This window comes from Anoplophora glabripennis, unplaced genomic scaffold (genome assembly GCF_000390285.2).
Source record: "Anoplophora glabripennis isolate ALB-LARVAE unplaced genomic scaffold, Agla_2.0 scaffold23, whole genome shotgun sequence".
Lineage (NCBI taxonomy): Eukaryota > Metazoa > Arthropoda > Insecta > Coleoptera > Cerambycidae > Anoplophora > Anoplophora glabripennis.
The window spans coordinates 273743-295423 of record NW_019416624.1 but is presented as its reverse complement, the minus strand read 5'-3'; the positions used below and the strand labels follow the sequence as shown (position 1 = coordinate 295423).

General features: G+C 31.5%; 1 protein-coding gene across 1 annotated transcript in view; it reads left to right on the top strand.

The window, feature by feature from the left end:
- Positions 1 to 438: 438 nt before the first annotated feature.
- Positions 439 to 21681, top strand: part of LOC108903557 (alpha-N-acetylgalactosaminidase) — a 92523-nt gene continuing 71280 nt past the window's right edge. Inside the window, exons 1-3 of the mRNA XM_018705781.1 lie at positions 439 to 680; positions 1172 to 1360; positions 1542 to 1716. Coding sequence (XP_018561297.1) covers positions 1197 to 1360; positions 1542 to 1716 — 339 coding nt within the window. The 5' untranslated portion in view covers positions 439 to 680; positions 1172 to 1196. The remainder of the gene's footprint in view (positions 681 to 1171; positions 1361 to 1541; positions 1717 to 21681) is intronic.

Sequence of the window (21681 nt, the reverse complement as noted above, 5' to 3'; positions counted from 1 at the left end):
GGAATAAAAATTTCATTCATTAAATTTTCTATTAATGATCTAACTCAATTGATATGGTAAGAGACTGATACAACTCGTAGCCAGTTTTTCTTTCAAAAGATATTGATGGAGTTCGCCATAGATTAACTTCTGTGACCTCCTTTTAATCACTATCTGTGTAACCTTATAGATGCATGCACTAAAACTGTAGCAATTCTGTTGGGTTCTTGAGAATTTAATCTTGATTTCTAAATCCAAAATTAATTTCTATCAAGAGTACCCACATCTGATTTTGCTTCTGTTATTTACCTTAGATTATTTAGTAAATACATTCATCGGCTATTCTTAACGCAGCAGTTACAAGTTACTTTTCGAGGGGTCCTGGTAACAAACACTGATACAGATTAAGCAGCAGTGGCATCCGGGCCAGCGAATAGACGAAGCATTTGCCTCGCGCTGTTCACACACATCTACGGCGAAGTTCCAAAGTTACCCACGTCTGTCTGCAATACGTACCATTGCCATTCTCTAACTCTTTATTTCTCTGGGTCCCCAATCGGTCTTTATTCACTGTGCAGCCGCGGTCGCGAATGGACGTGATAGTTGACCGTAGGCGCCATACAATTCACTTTTACCTTCGTTTTGAATTAACGTCAGTGAATCAACTAGAAAGATCGCTACAGAAATAGTGAAAAATCAAGGTAAATTGCTTTTTGAAGCGTGACTGCAATTTTCATTTAAATATCATCTATTTTAAAACGATGCCGCGTTATATGGGTCCAAGTTCTGACATAATTTTAAAATAATGAACGTTTGTATTTAGTTACTCGGATTTTGCAATCTGCTAACGCTAATGCTGTCGCTTTAAGGCATAAACGCGAATTAACATACGAACTGGTTTTAGCTTAATATACAAAGAAATAGGCCATCGGGTAAGTGAAAGTGAATGAGTGCAGGTGGTGAAAAAAAAAAAAGTACAACACAACCAACGTTAGCCGGGGTTTGTGGCCGTACTGCTTTCGGCGTAAACTATTTCGTAATAAAATATTACCGTCATGCATGTGTCGAGAGAAATCATGATTTAACATAATTTTAAAGTTCACAAAAATGTTGCGCCAACCCATCATAAATTTAAGTGTGTTTTTATTTTGGCTTGTCACCAATTGACGGCTAACGTATTCTTAATTTTTAGGTTATATTTAAATACTGTCAGTGAAATGTTTCAAAAATGGACCGTTCTTGGAGTAGTGGTGATTTACCTCGTAACTAGTGCTATTTCCCTGGAAAATGGACTGGCAAGGACGCCACCGATGGGATGGCTAGCTTGGGAGCGTTTCAGGTGTAACACTGACTGCAAAAATGACCCTGACAACTGCATAAGGTATTTTCATTTGTTTATTTTACAGTAATGTCTATTCATCTCGGCAAAAAAATGAGAAAGTCATTTCACAGAACAATAACCTTCACGACGTCGTAATGCGTTATTGTTAGTAAACATTGCGACAAGACGTTTGGAGACACAGTTATGCAGTATAAACTACAGTTTCGTTTTATTGTTTCAGTGAAAATTTGTTTAGAACTATGGCAGATATTCTTGTTAGTGAGGGTTACGCTAACGCGGGATACGAGTACATCAATGTCGATGATTGTTGGTTAGAGAAAGAAAGAAGTATATTTGGAGAACTCGTTCCCGACCGGACCAGATTTCCTAGGGGGATGAAAGCTTTGTCAGATTATGTAAGTCTTTTATTACCATTCCATCTAAATTATCCAATAGTAAAGTGCACCATACATTTTTCAAATAACAAAAACAAAAATATAGCAGTACTTTGAATACGTTCCTTAAGCTGAATAATTTGGCTTGTATAAATTCAATACACCTACTTATGTTTAATATTCAAATCAGGTATGTACAGATATTTTAAAGTGATACTAATTTTAATTTTTACTTCCTTAATTGACATTTTTTTAATATTTCCAACGGTTTTATTTATATTTTTTATTTTGTCTATATACAAACAAACAAATTAATCAGTGGCTTTTTTCGTAATGAATCTTATTTTTACCTAATTAGCCACGAGCTTTAATATGTAGAAAAATATTAAATACATGTAATTCAAATAATCACTCTAAAATATTTCATTGAATATTTTGTTTTTATTGATTTTATTTTGCGAAATTACATACAACAGCAAAACCAAATTTTTTATTTATCATGGGCTCTTTGAAGGAAATGTAATTTAAATTTAAATTGACGTATTATTATTAAATAATTATTTCCTTTTACATCAATGAAAACTCACAAGTAACTAAAACGAACTTTTTATATTTCTAATGATGAGATATTTAATAGTATACCAATTATTATACCTTCATCAGAAATTTAAGTTTGGACATAAGACATAAGCGATTAAAGTAATTAAATGACTGCAAGCAATGAAATAATTTATAACTAATGTTCAACTAATATTTTTTTCTTATACAAAGGACTATATAAAACTGATCTAATTTTCTATCTATGATTTTAGCTTTTGTTTCGACATATCAGTAAAATAATTTATTAAAAACTGGATGAGTGTTAAGTACCTGTTAATGTTCAAGGTCAATTGGTCTGAAATATCTGGTTGTTAAATATTTTCAATGGCATCTAGAAAATGCTTGAGTTTTATTGTCATGATCCATAATTGTTTTATAATTTATTTGATTTACGTTCCAAAATCAAAACACATCTAAAAAAAATCTCATATTTACAGTTTTATCACTCAGGTATTTTAAACAATAAATATTTAAATTACATAATTACGAAATTTAATTTAATTTTTTTTGAATTTAGTTTATTAAATATTTCAATAAATACAGCGAAAATACTTTATAAATATATAAGTCATGGGTAATATGAACGAATATTATGTAAATGTACATACCTAATTAATTAAGTAAAATATTACAAAAATAAAATAATTAGTTTAAAAGGTCAGATCTTGACAAGTTTCCTGAGTGTGATGTGAAATATAAGATAAAAATGTAGAAATTAAAACCGTTTAACAGTTTCGCAATGAACTTTTTTTACATGAGTTAAGTTTATAAATATTTATATGAGCACGCGTGAAGCTTGCGCGAAATCCATTTAAATTACAAAAAGCTTTTTATTTATTTTTTATATTTTTTTCCTCGCGTTGTCCCAATTTTTAGTCGTGTATCAACAAATTGGCATCACTTTCAGTTAAACCGAAACAACTATATCAAATTCCAGCTTCTGTTTCCGCCTACATATGTTTATTAATTTAGGATTGTGTCTCACATAGTAACCGAAATAGTTTCAAAGTAATATATTTATGTATAAATCCAAAATTTTCTTAATTCTGTAATTGTAAATTCACTTTTTGTCTGTTATCTTGTAATGAGTTTGTTTAGCATTGGTAAAAAGTCCCCGGCGATTAATAATCTAGAAATAATAATACAATTCTCTTTTTATTTTAAGTAATTATAAGTAGGTATATTATAAACGAATGATTGATCTGAGAAAAAAAACACGCTTAATTTTTTACAGATTATGATATATGATCATATTACAAACTTACTTATTTCTGACAAACTTTATATATTTTAGATGCATCATTTTAATTATGACTCCAACAACGTACAATATACTCGCAGGTACATATGTACTTATATCATATTTTTAAAATTTTAATACATCTCGTTCGGGGAATATCGATGTATACAAGTTGTTGCAAAAAACACAAATGTTTTTAAAAAACGTGAAACCTGATTAAAAGTATTTAGTAAGAATATAGAATCACAATCTCTAGAGGCAAGTCATAAGATAATCTAAAAGAAAGGTTTGATCGTATTCAAAATATGGGATACAAAAATAAATCGAGAAAGATAACTGTTTTAAATGTGTAAAATGATTTGGTATCAACCTTAATATTTGAGGACATTCAGAATAATTTATTTTTCTATAAATCAACTCTGATCACCAAAACTGAAAATTACACGACCAGCAAATATGACTCGTGCAGTGATTAAATTGTTTCTCGGGCTGTATGACGATATGTGGCACGGTCTTGTTGAAACCACGTCATCTGCGTCCATATCTTGCAATGTAGGCACAGAAAACTGGATTATCAAGTCCTTATAGCACTATTAACCGTTATAACCAGCAGTATTTCCAAAGAAGAATGGTCCGACAATAACCTTTAGCCCAAAATCCGCACCAAACAATGACGCGTTGTGGATAAATCTGTTTCTCAACAATCACTCGTGGATTTTCTGAACCCCAAATGCGTCAATATTGTCGATGAAGCCATCAAGATCAAAAAGAGACTGATCGCTGAAGATGATTTTATTCGAAAAATCAACATAACTCTCCTTGAATGCTTAGTTAAAGAGTCTATTGGTTCACAAAACATAGCCAAAATTAAATTTAGTGCAAATTCCTGGATCACCGTGTATATTCACAGATTTAGACCTAGGTGGCCTACGTTACTGCACTGTGCCATTACAATTCGTCGCGAGATACCCTGTAATGACGAATTTCATGCTGCATTTTTACAACTACTGCGATCCATTCATAAAAAGTTTGAATGTATCAATCAAAAACGAACTTAGAAATGCAAATAGATACATCGTATTACTAATACCATTATTATGTAAAATAATTATTCTCTCGCTTCACGGTTGGAACTAATCGCGTTTTGCCGCATCGTTACCAACACTTCTTGCAATTATTATCAGAATCTTGCACAATTATACACATATAAATTATAATAACTCTTAACGAGCTGGTTGATAATTTTAAAATTGTGTTTAAATGCTCCTAACGGAAGTGCTACTTATTAATCCTGTATTAGGAAATCACTAACATTTCATAATTATTATTTATTGGATGTAAGGATATAATAAAGTCGGTAAAACTATTTCATATGTAGAAGTTAACTAGCATCATGAAATTTACGACGAGAAATAGAGATGTTGTCAAGAAACAACGTAGCAAGTGCTTCCTTCTAATTATACAGGCTGTTTATTTATAAGATAAGTGTTTTCTTTCAAAATGGTAATAAAGGACGTGAAAATAAACAATTTTCATTAAGCAATATGTGACACAAATCACACTGTGTCACGCATTCCAGAAAATTGATACAAAATTATTATGCGAAACTTAGGCTGACCCTGCATCGTCCCACTTAATCGACTGTTTACAGTGCCATAACTAAGTCTTGTTTACTAATGTCGGCTGGAGATTGATTTACGTTTAATTTCAAATCTAGAATTAGCGGATATGATATTAATATACGAAGAGTGCGAACATAATTTAAACATGACAACTATCTTCAAATTAATTCACATACTGAAGTACACGTACAAACAACAAAACTGGATTAATACAAACCATCGATTAGACGGTGAAAAGAAAAAATATGTTAGCTTCATAGTATAGTCTTTCTGGAGTCAGTTGAACATGCAAAAGAACGCATGGCAATAAAATTTAATGACTTTCATAGGCGTCCCTAAAAAGGTTTTCTGCTAAAGGTAAAAAATTATAATAATTTGTATATAATGTGTAGAAAATTTCTATTATATGTTCATTTGGCCAACAACATATTTTAATTATTTATGTCCTCAAACAATTTTATTATATTGATGGTAAATTTCGTTTTGTTCCGTTTCAAAAGGTCTCCAAAATGCCATATTGTAATAATATTGTTTCGCAATTATATATGTATAAGGTTCCTATAAAAAATTAAGATTACCTAAATCACAACAAATTCCGCATTGCTGCACTGCACTGTTGGGCAATTTGTCAACCACTTGTCAAAACCTGAGATTTATTGCCCAGTCGCCCAATGCAGTTATGTTAGATTTCGTTTAAACGCGCTCGCATTCTTTAACTGGGTGTATACATTTCTGCTACCTCCACGTGTAGTGTGACCTGTATATGGGTATGGTTTAATAGATATGGGAACAAGTTTTTCAAATATTTTAGTGTCGAGTTGCTGCGTCAGCGACCGAACCTGGTACATACCGTCAACGTCTTAGTTCTTCAACTGATATCGGAAAGACTATACCTACTCTTAATAAGCGCATCTTCAAAAATCATGTACCTAAATTTCTATAAAAACAGGTACTTGATAATTATGTAATTTCCTTATATTTAACCCATCTGATTTTGAAGATTTTAATTGTTTATTTTTTTTTGTAAAACATTATTCGTTCAATGCATACTGTAGAACTTTCAACAAATATACATTTCACGCGCTCGTGATTTTCGCAACTATTTAGCATTCGTATTTTCCCATAAATTATATCACTAATTCTCGTTACATTTACTATATCACTCCTTTTCATACATACAAGGTGTTTCATAACTCTACCGACACAGAGCAGACACATGTAGAGGATCTTAAAATATGCCGATTTGTTATGAAACAATATTTTATGGGATGCACCGTTGAAGAAATATTGGCCTCTGAAGATGTGTGTAAAATTTTGAAAAACAATAATATTTCTGCAATGCCTTAAGATAAAGTAACCAAATTTGGTACATGATTTGCGTTTATTGTTATCGTTAATTGGTACAAATATAAATTTGTTGGAAGCCCAATAAGGGCGCTCTTAAATTGATATCGGTTTTTTATCAGTATGTCAATTATTAAATAGTTTTACCAGTATTATAGAAAATTTAATTTTACATTTTTTTTTAATTTTATAAATTTTTAGAAAAAATAACGAAATTTGAGAAGATCGAGATTTTGTGAAACAGCGTCATTACTAATTGAATCGGACAAAAAGTAAAGGATTCAGTTTTACGACTAGTAGGCTATGATTTCATGTGTAATTTCTGACGTTTATAACTCACAAGCGTCGGAAATTATGAAATTGTTAACATATTACCTGTCAACTAGCATAAGACTTTGTGAAATCTGTGCAATTTTAGACATTTAAGTACGTATAAGGTTTTTGTGGTGCCAAATCAGACGAAGTGGTTGACATTTAAAATGCAATTTTTAGTAAAAAAAAATCGTCACAAGTGTCGATCGATGAGATGGCGCAATACGATGCACCAAACGCTTCAAAACACCAAGATATAATTGTGCATTAATGGTTTGGTCCAATGGAATGAATTATTTGTGGACAGTATTCTTGGAATCGTAAAAGCGAATCAATATTGACTTCAATTTTGACTTCTCCAAACGAGATTTTTTTGGGTTTTGGCTCTACTGGCGCCTTCCACTCCGCTTTCTGGATCATATTTTCATCACCATTCACAACTTTGTAAAGGAAGTTTTTGTCCTTTTCGGCCTCTTTAATGATGCCCTTCGAATGTTGAATTCTGAGCAATTTCTGGTCGTCAATCAACTTGTGCGGAACAAACCGTGCACACACTTTGCGTTAGCCCAAATGTTCCGCCAATATCCGATAAATTGATGTTTTTGAGATGTTCAATTCCAATTCCCTGAATTTCAATGAAGATCTTGGCTGATCTTTGATGAATTCACGCACAGTTTTTATGAAATCTCAGGTTTCGGTCGGTCAACATGTTGCTCATCATTTACATCCTCACGACCGTTTTTAAACCGCATGTACCTCTCATGAACTCTGACACGGAACAAATTTCAATTTTTCAATGAAAATTTTACCAAGTTTAAAATAAAGCTTAAAAGCTCTTTATTCGATGCTCATTTTTGTACCGATGACACAAACATACTCTCACTCCGCTTCTATTAGTCCAAATGTCATGAAATTTTAACAGTACATCAGTAAAGGGTCTATTTTTCAGATACATGTAATTGCCAATAGGTGGCCTTACTAGAACTACCTCTTTTTGGAAAGTCCTGTTTACTTTGGAACGTACCTTGTGTAGGAAATTCAGAGAATGATCGATCTCCACTAACAGTACCTATTAGGGTTCACATAAGTGCACTTAGTAATAAATAAGAGACGAGTCCCACAACGCGTGCTTTAAAGGTCAATGCTAAAGGTCGCCCGAGGAAAAGAATTTTACTGAATGAACAAGCAGAAGATGTATCGCAGCGAGAAACTCTGCAGGGAATCAATTCTTGATAATTGAAGATTTACTCGAAAGTCTGCAATTAAGCCTTCATCGAATCGTGACCATTTACCTATGAGCGAAATTTGTATTTGTGGTTTTGGATTGCATTCTGTCGATACGAAAAGAAGTTAAATGAACGATAATAAAATTAGCTACGGTCTAAAAGAAGATAGCATAAACCATAGGCTCTTCCTAATATAGTTCATCACTCGTTAGAATCTAATAGTAGGTACATGTTTTAGAGAATATGGAAATTCTAAATGTTTAGACACTGACTGACATTCGATTTTTTGAGTGTGTACTACTTTTTGATGTTTATAATTCTCTGCACTAATTTTAGTCACTAGGTAAGAGTAGGTACAGTGGCCAGCGACTGTAAATAAGAAGATCCGTCTAATTCTTTATAACGTCCACATTTTAAGGCAACTTAAACCGCAAACGGCCAGGGAGCAGCACGGTCGATGCCGACAGATTTAAGAAAGCTCGTGCCACAAAAAAGCAAATTATATAACTTATGTCTTAAACACAGAATACCGAAGAATTAGAATTCTTACTCTAAATTAGCGGGAAAAAATACAAATCCTCAGCCTTTAAATAGAACCTGTCAATTGATGGAAATTAATTAAAAAAAAAGTATAAACGTATTAATATCTAAATACGAATGGTAGTTTTAATGACATATTCTGTGTGTAGTCCTAAGTTCTATACCAAAAACATCGAACCCAAAGAGGCATTGGTTTTATAAGCTGCGGGATGGGATATGACTAAGTCAGTGCTGACGTTGGCCCATAAATTTTGACGTTTGCCCACAAATATTAACGCTTATTGGACGTCAGGATTAGATCTCATATCGGTATTATTTATTACCTTGATAACTTTTATTAGTCTTTTAACAGTTTAAGCAACAGATTGCTCTTTCTTTAGATGCACCCTCTCTTGATGATGCCAACATTGAGCAACCATTCCGATACTTAGGTATTATGGCATTGTGGCAGTTAGGGGAAAGGGGGGCACATTAAACCAAATCACCGACAAACGCAGATACACATGGAATGCTGCTGAATAATTAAATTTTGTACATGGCTTAGCAATACCTAAAACTTTTAGATACTTTTTGACCAAAAAGTATGATCTTCAAATTAATTTTTGTTGAGAAATTAATTACTTTAAAAACTATTAACAATTGGTTGATAGTGCCCCTCCGGTGGGGTACCTTCAACCACCTAGTGGGGCAGTTTCAACCATGCAATTTATGCACATACTAGGTGAGTGTAACTCTTTATTTTGGTAATAGGTATATTACAAAAGATACTTGTGGAGGTCCAAAACTAAAAAACCTACTTATTTGATGTTATACATAGATAAATTAACATTAAAAGTTAGTAACGAAGAAGCCCGAGCTGTCTTAGATGAGTTGGGTTGTGGTAATTTTAGAACTAGGTCGGAACGATCAACTGTAGGTGTGTCTTCGACAAAGGGATAATAGAATTTGTAGTCTGGGATTTTACGACGCAGATATTTAATGACATATTCATTCAAGTTTATAACTTCTATGACTTTTCCAACATAGTAATATACGCTGATCTTTAAAGGAAATTTTACCATAACAAAATCATTTTGTTGGATTATATCATCGTCTGTTATATCATTAACATTTTCTGTCACTAAAATCATCCGATATTTCGTTTGATTCAAGATCAATGGACTCGTCAGTGCCTGAGTTACTTGTGCTTATTTTTCTTTTATTTTTCTTGCTTCAGAACTCGTTTTTGATTCCTGTTTTCTTGAATCCGTGTCTTCCAGGCGATCCATTTCGTTTATTCGCCTTATTAGTTTTTTTATAGTTAGTCTGGGAATCGGCCTGACAGTCTCCGGGGTAATATTATAGTTAGAAGTCGAATGTAAGTCAACGGAGATTATTTGGAGGTGTAGGAAGTGGTGAAGAACTTTGTAAGGATGGAGCTATTATGGAAATGCTGTTTTCACAAGATGTTGATAGCATATCTATAATATGAAAAAATGTATTTAATATTAGGGCACATACAAAAGTATGAGCATATGAGGTATTACCTTCCGGCATTCAACACGTTTTTAATGGCACTACTCATATCTTTTTCATCAATATCTGTCCTGTCGTCTTTTTTTTATAAGTTCGGACCATCTAAAAACAAATATTTCTATCAATTAAACGTTTAAACACCCTGTTGTCGACAACCGAAATCCCAAAAACTTACTAAAAGTATTTAAAATCTAAAGCTGCAGTTGTATTTGTTAATAAAAATTTATTTAAAATTAGTTGGTTAGCAAAAAAAAATCACTAGTGGGGCACTTTCAACCGGTTTAAAGTGCCCCGTTTATCGGTGGTTGAATCTACCCCGTAGTGACTATGAACAAATATCGCTTGCGAATTCTTGAAATTACATTTGTAGGTTAGGAGATTTCCCGAATTTTACTCTACAAATATGTGCCATAAACATTTATTGGTATAAAAAATCGATGGTATTATATAGACTCAGACAGAGAATAGTTTTTTGACAAGATAAAACTTACTTTAAATTCGGTAAAACCACACTTTATTTTATTACTCGCACAACAAGTATAGAACAACCAAACTATTTGGTAGTGGCTATGGGTCCACTGACTATATGTATGAATTATTTCAGCACTAAAATAAAATAAACTTAGTAATAATGGAGACTGGTTGAAAGTGCCCCAAGGTTTAATGTACCTCCCTTTCCCCTACTGATTTGAAATGTCAACGCTTACCAGCGTACATGTTTAATAATAAACGGATAAATTATAAATTGAAAGGCATCACTACAGTCTGCTAAAAAGAAAAAACAAAGTTGTACGTATCGTCAACAACGAAATTACTTAAAATGTACGAGGCCTGATCCAGAAATGGCGCCAGCAGGTCTAATTTTTTGCTGGTATTCTATAACACTATCCCTGACTAGCTTGCATACCTTCCTTCAGGTCGATTGCTTTGTTAGTATACGTTTGATAGCCTATGAATGAAGACGTCTCGTTTGCTTAAGTGAAAATGGAAAATCCGAGAAGCGTGCGGTCATCAAATACTTCTATTTGAAAGGCCTAACACCACTTCAAATCAAAAAAAAAAATGGATTCAACACTGAAAGACTCTTCTTCATCATATTCAACGGTCAAACAGTGGGTTTCTGAATTGAAGAAAGGTCGCACGAGCACTGATGACGCACCACGTGTAGGACGCCCCGTTGAGGTCACAATTGCCGAAATGATTGGAAAAATTCATAAAGGATCCAAGCTCAAAGATTAATTTTAGTGTTAGTATTTTTTTTTTCATAAAATTCATTTGGGCTCAACAAAAATTTTGGAAACGTATTTTTTATTTATTATTTGCCTGTCTGTTTTTTTTGTGTGACTTTAGATTAGACAAATAATTTCATTGAAACAACCCAAGGAGACAAAATACTTAAATTCACAGAAAAAACTTATCTTAACATTGTTAATCGGTTGTTGTTTTACTTGGTTGTTAGTAAGCTGGTTAGAAAACGATTAGAGATTATTTCAATAATGTCCTTTATTTACACCCTGATTTATGTTTTATATGAATAGTATAAAATTAACACTATCATTCTCCCGGAAAACTTTTTTTAAAAAACTTCTATTTCACCAAATTTTGTTTTAAATCTTTTATTTCCTATTTCTGCTTAATTAGTGACACGTGAAAGGCAGAATACTTTTCGACAACTCGCCGACTAAAATACGATTACAATAGAGAATTAAGCAAACGGTAAGGTTTGTACAGGAAGAAGACTTTCATTAATTCCAACTGTCCGTGAAGCGTGAAACATAGGTACAGATTAGGACTAGTTCAACAAGGGAAATGACTAAGGAGATCTATATTATTTATGCTGAATTGAATTTATATTTACATAGGAGAACATAGACATTTTTATCCACTTTCTCTACCTGTCAGACAGGAAATGTAATATTATTGTCCCAAATCATCTAAAACGATTAATAGCGATATTTTGTAACAATTTTGTTAGGGGATTTTAATGCTCCTCAATTTTCAGTTGAGGATAGTGACTTTTTCGCTTACCAGTTTATCCGAGTTAGTTAATTTCTTTTCTCTGAAACAATATAATAACATTTATAATGCCAACGAACGCATGCTTAATTTGGTATTTAGTAATTTAACTTGTTATGTTACTGAGCCACTGTCTTTCATTGTAGAGCAAGATATACATTATCCACCACTGGAGATATTGTTCACTGTAAATATTGGCCTAACACATAATGTTGAATTTTCTAATACAAAGAGTTACAATTTCAGAAAAGCAAATTTTATACAACTATATGACGAACTTCTATATACTGATTGGTCTATTATTGATTAATGCAAGAATGTCGATGATGCATGCGGCTACTTTTATAAAATTTTCTATGAAATTTTTGATAGGACAGTATCACTTTCTTCTTTAAACAGTAAAAGATGTAAATATCCTACGTGGTTATTAAACATTATACGCGACATTAGGAGTAAAAAGAGACTATGGCACGCTTATCAAAAATCGAAAGATCCGGACACACTTAGATTATTTAAAAATTTAAGATCAAAATTGAAAAAAGACATCTGATTCATTCAAATTTTTTATTGAAACAACAGAGTCCAATATTAAATCGGAGCCTAAGAGACTCTGGTCATATACATATATCAAATAAACGTAAAACCAAATTTGTACCAAATTGCATGTTACACAATGATAACATCTATGAATCAGGTAATGCAGTATCTGAGGGCTTTTGCGGTAACAGTAATATCCTAAATATTCAGCATGTTGATGATCATGATGTCCTAAAGTATATAAAAAAAATAAAATCAAAGATGACTATGGGCCCTGATAATGTTCCTGCTTTTCTTATTCGTGACTATGCTCACAGTTTATTAAAGCCTTTGAATGTAATATTCAATTTAATTATATCGACTAATAAAATTATTCCTCAAGTATGGAAATCACCACGAATATGTCCAATTTTCAAGAGTGGTAATATTAAACACGTCTCAGACTATCGTCGCATTCCAATTATAAATAATTTTAGTAAAATTTTTTAGTCCTACCTGCATGACATTTTATATAATCACGTTAGGAATATGATCAGCGTTAATCAGCATGGTTTTGTGAAGGGTCGATCCACTATGACAAACTTATTATGTATTACTCAATACCTGATTGAAGCCTTGGATAATCAGGAGCAGGTGGATGTAATATACACAGATTTTTCCAAGGCTTTTGATCGCTTACAACATGATATTCTCTTACGTGAACTTAACAAATGCGGCCTTTCATTTAATTTTCTTTTGCACTCCTATCTTTGTGACCGTCGTCAATACGTATGCTACAGGAGGTTATTTTCACACAGTTTTGCGGTCTTGTCGGGTGTTTCCCAAGGGTCGATCCTGGGTCCATTGTTGTTTCTTGTTTTTATTAACAACATTGTCGACACTTTCACTGTACCTCATCTTTTATATGCCGATGACNACCCGGTTATGATGCTTAAAGTAGCCTCATGTTTTGAAATGCTGTTTTTATATTGTTTACTTATAAGAGAAATGGACCGAGAAATTGAAGCGGCATAGACAAAGACGGATTGTCGGGGATTAAATTTTAGCTACCTGCTACAATTTAGTACAGTCCGATCGCACAGTTTTTTTAAAAGTACACCTCATCCTATACCGATAATACATAATATAAAAATATTGAATATAAGCACAAGTACTACATTTATTTACGATTTGCATACATAATAAGCTTTTATTACTCTCTTTCATTTCTAAACAGACTATAATAAAATTATTCCTCAAGTATGAAAATCATCACGAATATGTCCAATTTTCAAGAGTGGTAATATTGATATTAATGACGTCTCAGACTATCGTCGCATTACAATCATAAATAATTTTAGTAAAATTTTTGAGTCCTACCTGCATGACATTTTATATAATCACGTTAGGAATATGATCAGCGTTAATCAGCATGGTTTTGTGAAGGGTAGATCCACTATGACAGACTTATTATGTATTACTCAATACCTGACTGAAGCCTTGGATAATCAGGAGCAGGTGGATGTAATAAACACAGATTTTTCCAAGGCTTTTGATCGCTTACAACATGATATTCTCTTACGTAAACTTAAGAAATGCGGCCTTTCATTTAATTTTCTAACACTTTTGCACTCCTATCTTTGTGACCATCGTCAATAAGTATGCTGCAGGGGGTTATTTTCACACAGTTTTTCGGTCTTGTCGGGTGTTCCCCAAGGATCGATCTTGGGTCCACTGTTGTTTCTTATTTTTATTAACAACATTGTCGACAATTTCACTGTACATCATCTTTTATATGCCGATGACATGAAGTTATACTTAAAGATAGGAAATTTACAGGACTGTGTTGTACTGCAGGAGAACCTTAATAGACTGAAACTCTGGTGTGAGTTGAACAAATTGCCTTTAAATGTGAAAAAGTGCAATGTATTGACTTTTTCTAAAAAGAAAGATAGTGTCTATTTTCCGTACGATATTGACACTATACTTCTTAATAGACCAGACGTTGTTAAGGATTTAGGAATCTATTTTGACCCTAAACTCACTTTTAAGTATCATGTGCATCATATTGTGTCGGAAGCTAACAAAAGTTTTGGTTTCGTAATTCGCAATGCTCTGGATTTCTGCAATGTTGATACAGTTAAGTTGTTGTATAATTATTTCGTTAGACCTCGATTGGAATATTGTTCCCTGATTTGGGCTCCAAGCTATGTTAGTTATATTGATGTGTTGGAATGAACGCAGCGCAGATTCTTAAAGTTGTTAAACTACAAAGACTTGAATGTATATCCTCCGGTAGGGTATCCGCAGCACTTGCTCTTCCAAAAATATAATTATAAATATTTAAAATCACGCCTTGATATGCACAATGTTATTATTCTTTTGAACATAATAAATAAAAATTTGGATATACCCGAAATTTTACAAAAACTTAACTTTAATGTTCCTTCTGTAAGCACACGGTCTAATGATACTTTTTATTTGAAAACAACCAGTATTAATATACTACAATATTCTCCTTTATATGTTATGTGTAGAAATTTTACTGCTGTGCAGGACAGTATAGACATTTTTTACACTAGAATCTCTATTATTAAAGAATTATTTTGATGTTCTCTTTAGTGTTTCTGTTTGTGAAATATTGTTTGTGATCTACTATGTGATTTCTTGTCTTTATAGTATATGTATACCTATGTATTTATTGTGTTAACTTTCTCATGTAATTTTTCCCTGCTCTGTAAGTGGGTTCATCCCGTTGAGCAGGTGTAGGTAGTAAATAAATAAATAAACAATATGTATTAATATCATTGTTATTTGATATATCGAAACCTAAATTACTAAGTACTTGGTTTTGTCATTTTATGTCTTAAATACATGTTTATCTAATAAAAACACTTATTCATGTATGCTATTTAGGGCAAGACTAAGTATATCGAGATTAAATCTCTTGTGTATATTATTAGATAAGATATTAACTTCTATAGTATTAATTAAAGATAAAAAATTAGGTCGATTTTGTTGAACTTAGATATTGTATTGTTTCCTGTTACACGAATCTTAAAACAACTTAATATTTTTTCATTACCCTCATTTTTCGTTACCTATATTAAAAATGAAAGATTTACGGAAAATATTTAAGTCGGCTATTATTATTATATTATTATTAAAAAATTGTCTATTCTAATTGTATTCTAAGACGTTCAAATATTTTTAATTCTTGTAAATTTACGGCCACTGCTTTACGGTAACAACCATGACATCTTCGGATTCGTCTTTCAATTTTCTACAATTACTTACTCTCTTATGTTTTTCGAAAAAAAACTTGATTTTCGAGTAAAACTTAAAAAACCAACTGAAAACACTTTTACTTAATTGACATGACAAGCACTAATCATTCGGTTATTTATACTCAAAAATACCTCCATTTCCACGAACACAGGCCCGACATCTTTTTAGTAACGAAAATGTAATTTATTCGAAATTTATTGTTGCTTGATTCTGATGAAAAGCATTATTCATTCTTTCTTTTAACTACTCACTATGTAATTTTAAAAAACTCTATTCGAATATTGAAGTGTGTTCTCAGTTCATTTTTTAAGATTTGTTCGATAATCAGGCTTTTTTCGAAAAACAAAAGAGCGTAGTAATTTGTAGAAAATTGAAAGACGAATCCGAAAATATCATGGTTGTTATCTTTAAAGCAGTGGCGTACTATATTATTTAGAAAAGTATGTCACCGATACCCTGTATCTCTGCCACTGGAGCATGTAAATTTTAGGAAAAACCTTCAGATTTTGGGCAATGTTTACGTAAATACATGTGCCCAATTTCAAATTATTTCACTTACTAGTTTTTAAATTATTTAAAAAAAAAATAATATATTTTTTGAAGTTTAACAACCTGTATCTTTTTAACGAATCGTCCCAAATAAAAACTTTACACGAAAGACCCCTTAAAATTCAGCAAAGAATACGAGGTTTCATTTTTGGTCACCATTTGTGAATCATCCTGTATAATATAAAGTATATCGGAAACTGTATCTGTAATCTAAGGTTAGCTTATGCAGTTGATTATATTAATATTAATATTTCCGTAACACATAAATGCAATATATTTTAAACAAACAAAAATATAATGTGAACTAGTTCAGAATTATCTGTACAGCAACTTCTGCAATATGTACAGCTCGCACAATATGAAATATGTTTACATACAGCAAATGTTTACATAATTTTGTCCCGCTGGCATTGTTATTATTAAACTATTTTAGCAAAAGGATCAAATTCAGAAAAGGCTTAATAGCTGTAAATCAAAGTTAAAGTAAATCAAATTAACATAAATTTGAATCTGATTAGATGATTAGAACACGCAAAAATATAGGGTGTTATTTTGATAAACCTTAGACTTCAAAAAACCACACAAAGAGAAAATCCAACCAAAAGTTCACCAAAATGGGAAATTACACGACCAGCAAATGACTCATGCAGTAATTGAATTGTTTCTCAGGCATGTGTCACCGTCTTGTTGAAACCACATGTCGTCTATATACATATCTTGCAATATAGGCACAAAATATTTGATTATCATGTTGCGATAGCGAGCACCATTATCTATTATTGCTTCACCAGTCGCACTTTCGAAGAAGAATAGTCCGATGATACCTCCTGCTTAAAATCCACATTAAACAGTGACACGTTGTGGATGCATTTGTTTCTCAACAGTGGATTTTCTGAACCCAAAATGTGACAATTTTGTCGATTAACGAATCTATCAAGATAAAAGTAAGCCTCATGGCTGAAGATGATTTTATTCGAATAATCAGCATCAACTTGTTCCATAATCCATTCAATGAACTCTCTTCGTTCTGCGTGGTCAATATGACTCAGTTCTTGAGTCAACTGAACTTTGTGAGCATGGAGATGCAAATCTTTTGTGAGAAAACGCTGTAGAGAGCTTCTCGAAATGACCAATTCTTGACCACGGTACCAAATTGATATATCTGGATTATCAGCAACACTCTCACGAACTGCTTAGATGTTTTGTGTTGAGCGACTTGTTAAAGAACGGTCAGTGTTTAAGATCTAGTCTCCCTGAATTTTTCAATTAACCTCTTCAGAGTGGATGAAGTTAAATCACTATTCCAACTATATTTTGTACGTAAATTGCGAACCATCTGCCAAACCATTGTTTTTTTTTTAAATATTGCTCAACAATAAGAACGCGTTATTTATTCATCCATTTTTAATAAGCCTGAACTGTCAGCTATCACGCTGTCTTTTTTTCGTAATACTATTACATGCATATCAATAAAAACAGTTGATTCAATTTAATATTTTGATTTATGAGAATACTAAAAGATCATAATGTAAATCAATAAAATGTATCCGTTCCAATAATTCAATATGTGTTCATCTGTTTTGGAGGATTATTGATGTCTTTAAAAATTTAAAATAAGCTTTAAAATGTTAAAATTACTGTAGGTACAAAGTTTACTTTCGGACGCCAATTTGTTTTTATCGAAAACTTGAAAAATACATACAATGGAAACTCAATGTTCGAAAAGAAATGAAGTTGTTAACAATACGTAAGAGTGAAAGGTAATAATTATTTTCATTGTTCTATGTGTTTTAGTACCAATTGGACAGGTTATATAATTTATCCTTACCAATATAGGAAAATTGAACGCAAATTATTTCCTTATAAGGTCAGGACTGGAACAATAAGAAGTCCTGAAAAAATATTATTAAAATTTATACTTACAATGAAATAAAATGTTATGACCGCATTAATGGCACGTGCTATACATGTATTTTTTTATCAGAGAATTTTATGAACTGTAAAGCACAATTATTATCACGATGATAAATTTCATGTGGGTTAGAATAATTAACAGTAGAAGTCAAAGATGTAGTAGGTAATACACTCTTTTCGAATTACAAAATAATAATATGAAATCCAACACATGTCGCCACACCTATTATAAATGTAATTTCTCTAATTCGTAACAGCATGATATAGCTTCTCAATGAAATTGAAAGCAAATCATATTATCATCAGAAAGCGTTACATCTATTTACGACGAAAGCAGTACACGAAAAAAATGTACATAATCAAAATTTAATCATTTGATGTGCTAAAATTAGTACCTCTCTCACCCCCTTGTAGGTGGGGAAGAAGGTTACTTTTAAATCTTTCCGTCTACATTTATTTTGTGTTTTTGTATTCACAAAAAATATGAAGAAAGAAATAACACAAACGTTAAATGTAAACGTAATAAAATATTTCTATAAAAATTATTTTTTACAAAAGAAATAGTGCCCTTACAACAAAATACAAAGAATTACATTCATTTGAAAGCAAATCTAATCAAGTACTCCGATAAGTAATGTGTGAAGGAAATCGTGTTGACCAAGTATCCTAAAAAGGACGCCTGTTTATGGTTTATGATGATAATATAGCAGTTTCTTGACAAGTCATTTTTCAGTAATTGAAAATTAAAAAAATAAAATTTGTTTTAAACCTAATTTTGATTATGTACTGTTAAAACGTGGTACTTTTTTTGAAAACCCATTGCAGAATCGTATATACAGAGTGTTAATTAAGTATGTACAATAAATTCAACAGACGATTATATGAGTGATTTTAGGACAAAAAGATCATATAAAAATTGGTCCGCAGATGCTTCGATTTGAAGATACAGGGTGTTTTGTAAAAAAATTGCTATTTCGTAAATATCTTAAATACCCTTTACCCAATTTTGTTGCAATGTGGCAGTGTTATTTGTAGTGTTAAGGGGCTAATTTAACCCTAATTTGGTTAGATTTATTAAGTCCAGTGGCATCCCGATCGGTACTTCAAAAAATATTTTTTACAAAAAAAGTGTACGCCACTGACTTTTTGTAATTTTTATATTTTTTTGGATTAAGCAACTAAAAATACAACTTTTTCTCTTGAATTTTTTTCATATCTTGATTAATTTCTGGAGGAAAAAAATAAAATCCACTTAATTGCATATCCCTGGATCATACAAGAAACATGGAGAAAAAATAGAAAATAATCAAGGGTTACCTTGAGAAACGATTGCAGCATTTGGTAAACAACTTGACCGCTGTATTAAGCTATTAATTTGTAATGTTTTATTGAAAGTATTTTTGGTGATTACTTTTCGAGTTGTTTTTGGTCCAATTTACTAATAGTGAAGTGGCAGATATGCTTTTATGTTATGCAATGACTCCTGGAAAGTCTAATGCTGGTAACACTGTCAAATTACAACAAAATTAGGTAAAGGGTATTTAAGATATTTACGAAATAACATTTTTTTAGAAAAGATTAACACCCTGTATCTTCAAAACGAAACATTTGCGGACCAATGTTTAAATGGACTTTTTGTCTTAAAATCACTGAAATAATCGTCTGTTGAATTTAGTGTACATACTTAATTAACACCCTGTATAGGTTCTCAGCAGAAGAAATGGAGAAAAATATCGAATTTCGACGATTATAGCACAATTTATCATTAATCGAAAAAATGTTTCAGACAAATCGTACGTACTTTTTTTAGCCGTTGAATTCGAATCTTCAATAAAGTTCCTAGTTAAGATTTCAAAGTTACCCCCCTCCCCACTACATGGGGGGGAGAGGGACTAATTTTAGCACTAATGCATTTGAAAGTTTCAGGTAAAAAAAAAATACGGTATATAAGGGGCATTCCATGCCAAATCGACCACTTTTAACTCCGACCCCTTTCGATTTGGCTGAAACTTTTTCATTGTTTTCTACCCCATTGAAAACCTCTGAGAATTTATTCACCCAACTCAAAAAAAGTTATGCATTTTTTTAAAAAATAGTTTTTTTTTAAATAACCATAACTTTTTAAAAAATTTATTTAGCGGGACGTTTTTTTTCAAAATTTTTGTTTTTAAATGTACTTTTTGAAAAACTAGATCAAAATTATCTGGACCTATCTAAAAAAAAAACGAAAATTTCTCGATGATTAGGCTATTTTTGAATATTTTTTTTTCTTATAAAAAATAGGCATTTTTTTATAAATCCTCAAATATTTTCATAGTGGTGTTTTTTCGTTTTGTATTTTTTTCTGTCGAAAATTTTTTTTTTTTTCAAATTTAGCTTATTTCATATAACATCATTTTGAAAACATTTGAAAATGTATATAGAATCCCAACATTGAAAAAAAACTATATGAAAGAAATAATTGAAAGTGGTAAACATGAAAAAAATTTCGATTTTTTTTGAAAAAGTTAAGAGAACACATTTTTTTAAATTTTATTTATGACACCCTGTATTTTGAAAATAGGGTTCCAAAATAAAAAGGGGTATAAGAAAAGCCTCATTATTTTAATCCAAAAAATATGTGGTTAATTGTTTGATCTACTAATTTGTAATGCCCTGTATATATTATAGATCTATTGTTTTCAATTTGTTGAAACCATTGAACCTGACCTTGTATGGTAATTTTTTACTCGAATTCAATCGAAAGTAAAATGTATCGATACTGCTTATTCATTAAGTATAATAACCAGTAGGTACAGTTTTATTATTTGTTAAATATTATGACAAACCATTGGAACCACCCATGAAATATTAATAAACTAAATAAAATGTTTGTAATTACCTTTTATATTTCATTAATACTACAGGTATTTCTTTGTTATTTCATGAATTTATACATCACTTCCTTTGTATCTCGAAAACTTGCACAACAAAATTTTATACTAACAAAAAAATTAGGAAGTTTAACTGAAGTGAAGAAATTTTATGTAACACTGTATAGTTACTTGAATGCACTTTGATCTATAAATATTTTTGTCACAGTTAAATAAAGTAAATAAATCAGTAAATACTTTCCACAAAATTGTTGGGTACTTTTTTAAATATTTCTTGAATTGTTTCATACTGACATTGTCTTTTAACAATATTACAAAGTAGTAGCATTTCAGTAGTACGTAAACAAATGCATAATATTATTGTTCTGCCGCACTCGTAAAAGTAAAATTAATAAAAACTATTTCACGGATGTTGTGGTAATCACAGTTTT